The 6,427-nt window shown below is 34.7% G+C and overlaps 1 protein-coding gene across 1 annotated transcript; it reads right to left on the reverse strand.

Annotated features, from left to right (window-relative positions):
- Positions 1-1,167: 1,167 nt before the first annotated feature.
- LOC133196938 (protein mono-ADP-ribosyltransferase PARP12-like) lies at positions 1,168-6,427 on the reverse strand. Its single transcript, XM_061332783.1, has 6 exons — positions 5,441-6,427; positions 4,818-5,130; positions 4,032-4,225; positions 3,304-3,500; positions 2,730-2,945; positions 1,168-2,191 (listed from the first exon to the last, which is right to left on the reverse strand). The coding sequence occupies exons 1-6, from the start codon at positions 6,425-6,427 to the stop codon at positions 1,168-1,170; spliced, it is 2,931 nt and encodes a 976-aa protein (XP_061188767.1).

The following is a 6,427-nucleotide window of genomic DNA, read 5'->3' on the forward strand; positions in this document are numbered from 1 at the left end:
TAACTTTTTCCTCAAATTCTCTTACTTTTTAACACAAACTCATCTTTTGCAATATAATTTATAATGGTGTGTAAGTGTGCTGTAAGATAAGGAATTTTCATTTTCATCCTGAGGACCAATTGTGGATCGAATACAGAAAACTCCTACCCAGAACTCTTACAATTTAAAAAGAAACCAAAGCATCTTTTTGGAAAATGATTAGTGGTTTTGTAGATTTCCAATATGGTCTCAGAATTTTAAATTTCACCCTAGGAGCAAATCGGGGGGGGGGGGGGCGAAAACGATGCTTTTTACTAAAATTCTGGTTCCCAAAAAGCCCCTCTTATTTTCTGTAGTAACCAAAATATCTTTTGGAATATGATTGGTATTAGCCTAAGTGTGCAATAAGGTTAGCAAATTCGCCCTAAGGGTCATCAGTTTATTGTCGAGAAGAGACGTTTTCTTTGTTAATTTGGATCCTTAGAATATGACAAAGGGACTGATATCATATACATACTTTGAATTTCGTCTTGATTCGAAGGATGTTATTATCACTAGCAGACTTAGCCTATTTGATTTCAGCACGTGTCTGCACTGAATTTCACACATTTTTATTCTTATAGTACCTTATACTAAATTTTTAATTTTAAAGTATTTAATTGAATTGTCAGAAAGATAAAGTCTAAAAAGTATAAGCCACTTAGAATTCTACACACGTATATGCTTGGAATTGCATTCAATTTTGATAGTTGCATAATGTGAACAACCATTATACCTATCAATATTAAAAGTTTCATCCTGTTGCGTAGAAAAAAGAAATAGCCATTAAAAGTTTCAGCCGATCAAATTGCAGTACACGAGCATGCGTGGATTAGAGATTTCAAAAGTCTATAGGTAGATTTCCTTGCTGAAAATTGGTCATTCGACTTGAAACTCGAACTTGACCTGCAAGTCATCAATAAAAAAATTGTCAAACACAGCAAAACAATCCTGAAAACTTACTTTGATGAATGGAAAGGTATCCATTTGTCCTGACCAATTTATGGAATGGGCATATTCACGTGTCTCCTTTGCTATGCTTAACAGAGCTTTATATTCCTCCTACACTGAATTTCATAGAATGATACAAGAGTCTTTTCTCCGATTTCTATCCGGAACAGACCTAAAATTAGAGGAGGGTGTTCTGTCTTACAAAGGCGTCTGTTTTGAAGAAGTTGGGTGATTGTTGTAAACTTTATCGCTATCAGAAGAAACTTTGGAGAAGTTGGTGTGAACCGGAGAACTTGGATTTATCAAAGAAGAATGTTTTGTCACGTCACTGGAAGGACTACTACTTGCGGTCTGAATAGCGGCAGATTGACCTCGAACATTACTGATATTCTCTGAGATGGTTGCTGGCATTGATATGTTTTCCTTGGTGACATTTGAAGTATTTGCTTGATTGTTACTCACAAACCTTGATTTACTTGAACTTGAATTCATCAAAGAAGAATGTGTGGAACTGTATTTTTGAGAAGTGGTTGAGCTCGTTTGGTCACTGGTAGGATTTGATCTCCCAACAGAGGATGGCAAAGCAGATGACGAGAATCCACCATATGCTTGTGAACTTGCAGGAACTTTCGACACACCACCAAAATGAATGCTACTTGTAGTCTTGATGCCAGCGGATGGAACTTGAACACCTCTGCTATGCCCTGAGGTGGTTGCCGGGACCAATTTATTTACTCTGGTGAAACTCGAGGTATTTGCTTGTTTGTTGCTCGCAAATATTGGCCAATCTACTGAATTTTCTTCGGGAATTTCCTTATATGCAATAAGGTACTCGGGGTAGCATTGGTTTCTGTCAAAAACAACAAATATTGAAGGATTTGTGACGTCATCCACACAGGAATCATATCTTTTGTGGCCTTTGCCAGGAATGATTGGTGGGCACGTTATGTCATGTTTTCCCTTTACGTAGTCTCCGATCAAAACTTTTGCTTTAAACATTAAACGAACAGAACCTTTTGTGTAATTGTTGCTGTACTTTGCTGAAACTGCAAAGTAAGAACCTTTTCCATAAGCTGTTGCATTTTTTCCGCTCAAACGGAAATCAAAATTGTTGGTACAGATACCGTAACAAGTGTCAAAAGAATCGGTACCATGAAAGAGACTTCTCTCATCAATTCTTCCACTTTTTCTCGATTGAGTTTTTTCCATATTTGCTCTCTTCCTGAAAAGGAATAAAATTTTGATCATTTTTAAAGATACGATGCCAGCGCCAACAGAGTAAGCAATGCATTTTAGTTTCAAATTATTTCAGGTCACAGTGAAACTGTTTGATCAAACTGATATAAAGAGTATATTTTTTGTTCAAGCTAGAATGAAATATTTTGTTTTAAATACAAAGTTTTTTAGGAAGCTTATTTTCTTATTTGCTTAATATTGCATCAAACCGATATTTCTGAAAATTTACCAAAAAATTAAACTTGCATGGATAAAAACCCAATTGAATTAAATTATATTTAAAAGTCATTAATTACATAAATGTATTTTAATTCAGATTTCTATCTCTGAAGTATTTCATTTATTCTTCTAATTATCGTATGCTAAAACTTGACGTGGTTTTGATTCATTTATAAGGTTGATATACTACAAGTTCTTAGTGTAAAACATTAATTCATATGTAAAAGCTTTTCAAACACGTGCAAGTTGAAAAATAGATATAATGAATGAGACTAAGGAAAAATGCAAAAAAAAATATCTTTTACATTTTGTATTCATTCCACAGGCTTAAATTCTGAATACGATAGATGTTGCTTATTTGAAACTTCCCCTTTCTGAGTGTTGTATAGAATTCAGTCTCGACACTGTTAAATTCTCTGCCTGTTTTCTCTAAATCGACCCATTCAAAGTCATGTGCTAGGTCTAACGAATCCCATCCAGCAGGATAGGGTTCAGGAATGGCAACATCCAATAATTTTGGACTGAAACGAGAATGAAAGTGTTATTTTGAAAAATAAACAAAGAAAGATAGAAAAAAAAAGCACGACAAAGAAAAAAATTGTATTATTTATTGAAACAATTTCAAAGGATAATGAAATATATATGAAGATAACGAACAGAAGTCATGGTCAAATGTCCATTGGAACAATACAAGTTGAAAGTAGAGCAAACACGGACCTCTGAAAATATCAGAAGTGGGATTAGGTGCAATGGAGGAGTACGCATCCCCTACACTGTCGACAGGTTACACCCTCCATGTGCTCTTTATCATGATCGGGCAAACGGATAATATACTTTCTACTTGTAAATATTATTTAATATTTTCCAATTCAAACTCACAATCGTCTTGACTGTACTTCAGCTAAAGACACAAATAAGGGTCTTCTTCGAATCTTGCGAACCTTCTTAGTGTCAATATTTATTTGCTTCCACTCTGTAAACTCCACTCTGTACTTTAATCTGTGACTCTCCCTGGTGAATAGATAGCTTTTCTGCCCTGATAAAAATTTCTTCTCTAGTGTATGTTGTAAAGTGTCCTACAAAGTTTCAAGATCTCCCATGAAAGACGTGCCTATAAGATAACCAGCTACGAATCCTTGGGATAAATCTATAAATCTTTTATTTATAGGGTATGTGTATGTAAAATTAATAATTTTGGCAAATCTATACATATCTAATCAAATTATCTCATTTTTAAATGCAATTCTGAATTATGGCTATATGAGATACAAAAAAAGTAATCCCCTTTTAACAAAACTTTTAACAAAAAATAATAACAAAGTCGTCAAACTTAGCTATCAAATAGTCATATATATATATATATATATATATATATATATATATATATATATATATATATATATATATATATATATACTGTATATATACATGGTGTATATATATATATATATATATATATATATATATATATATATATATATATATATATATATAAGGGCACCAAATACGAAGGCACAGTAGCTGTAGTTCCCAGGTAAACATCGATACGAGTGTTGATAAACAGCACAATTCTACTGATATTTGAATCTAAGTTTATCTTTACTTACCGTTTCGTACTGCATCCACTGTCCAAAGTCATTTTTAAAATACCACCTCCATTGTGTGTAAAAGGAACCTATTTTAAGTGGAATGTTTTCTTCGGCATATGATGCTGTAGTGAGTCGCCGGTATGATATATTGACAGAGTTTCCAGCCATGTCAATAACACCATATTCCTTTCTGAAGTTAAGAGTGATTCTCTCTGTGTTTTCCAGAATAGTAAGCTGCAAAAATCGCAACACATTATAAAATACAAGGAGTGCACTTCGGTTTCTTTTTTCTCTTTAATATTAAAAGCGATTGCATTAAGCTAGATCTGATTAGTAAAGCTGAACACGACTCGTAAATACTAGTAGGCATACGCCATTTTCGATATTACTATCTGAGATATCTGCACCGGGGTATACTCTTCGCATTCGTTACACTTGACTGCTTTATTGTCACGGATATCGGCGTGGAATGGCGACCCGTGTTCGTGCTGGTTATCTTGCATTACCTTTGTTTGCATTTTATTGCAGTACGTGTATTTACAAGTGTTTGTATATTGCTCTGACCTGTGCAATTGTTGTAAGTTTCTTTGGTATCTTTCTCTCCTGCATTATAAGAAGTATATTTTGTCGCTACCGAGTGCTTTATAGCATACGTCCGTCTACACCGGTGACTATTGATTACACTGAACACTGACCAAGTCAGCGGCTTTATATATGGGCCCTCAGCTAGTCGAATATGTCGGACACATTCCTTTTACGAATCATGTTCAGCTTTTTTAGAGAGTACATGTATCTTATATTAACTTAGTTTAATTTCAAAATACACCTCTTCAGTAGCAATGTCTTCCATACTACTGTAACTTTGTTCAAGTTTTTGATTTCCGTCGTCATGAAAGCTTATCCAATCTCCAAACACATGGATCTGCCAGAGGTAGGGTAGTCGTGTGTGGTGCTTGTTACAATCTCTCTCTTGACAACTTCCTGTCAAACCATTCAAACAGATGTTTTGTTTATGAGCATCCGCATCAAGTATGCTTCTGGATTCCGAGTGGTCTTTTTCTAAAATGAAAATAATATGAACATTTTTTTTTAAAATGATATTGGAATTATTATATCCCTATCATGTCATTAGATTATTCAAATCCTCAAAGGAAACTATCATCACCTTTTCCATTTTTTGATTTGTACCAGTGTATATTTATGTATTCAAAAAATCAGTTAAACAAGTGTTGAACGAGTTGAGTATGCTGAAGAACTTTCCTCTAAAACTTACGTGTGGAAACATTATTTAGTCCGCTAGGGATCGGATATTCTCTTCTTGCTCTGAAATAACTTCTGGCTGGTCTTTGCTCTTTTTCACTTAGCCGTGCTTTAATTTCCATATCATAATTCGTGCTTTTTTTGAATTTATTTGTCTTATCAGCTACAAACGTTGGATGTGTTGATGGAGTTTGACAAAGATACGTAACGCTGAGTTGTCGCCGTGGCATATTTATCAACAACTTGAGCAAGTATAACTTTTCCCTTGGCCACCTTTCCATTTTGTACACGGAAAGAACCCATCTATTATGCGGCGTCTCGAATGAGTGTCCTCTTTCGCACTCAGGATCTTCACATCTATTTGATATAAAATTGTAACAGATGTGAAGATATGGACAATCTTCTCCTGCCATACATGATCGTGCGCGGCAAACCTGAGGGTACCGGCATAAAAGTATTACTATGATTTCTTCGTCATTAAAATCTTCGAGTCCAAGTTTTTCCTTTATCTTTTTATTATGTTCGTTTGTGAAGTCGTGCTCTTTCCTACATCTGTAACCATTCTTACAGAATCCATTTAGATAGAATTTACAAATGTGAAAATGACAGCAATTTACGCGACTACATTCTTTTTCTTTTCCGATCCCACTGTGGTTGAAGCAGAAAGTTGCATTTTTATAAAAGGGACCGATGCACTTAGGCTTTTCCTCTCTTTTGTAAACAATTAGTTTCTCATTGCATTTCAACAGCCATTCAGTAAAGTCTCCTGGTAAATGAAGGTTTTCTTCCCTGAATTTTGATAGACTTGATATCCCTCCCGTTCTTTTCACAAGAAACTTAAATACAGTTTCTTCGGAAAAATCAAGAATGTCAGAGCTGGTATCTGCACTTTCTATGGAATATTCATTTTCTGCCCTTGTATTTCTATGCCTTTTCGATTTTCTTGATATAAAGTGTTGACATCCAGATGCATATCTGCTCCGTACACCATAAGTTTTGCAGTCCATGTTTTCGAACTCATCTTCAGACATTTCATCTGCACTCTTGATGTATTCCTCTTCCATGTGGTAATACACTTTACTTTTGTAATTTCTTCTTCTGGCCCTTGCAGATGGTTCGTCAAGAAAATTTTCGACAGAATCACGGTGGTTCAT

This window comes from Saccostrea echinata, unplaced genomic scaffold (assembly GCF_033153115.1).
Source record: "Saccostrea echinata isolate AGI-Se365-2 ecotype Australia unplaced genomic scaffold, CSIRO_AGI_Sech_v1 ptg000030l, whole genome shotgun sequence".
Taxonomy (NCBI): Eukaryota; Metazoa; Mollusca; class Bivalvia; order Ostreida; family Ostreidae; genus Saccostrea; species Saccostrea echinata.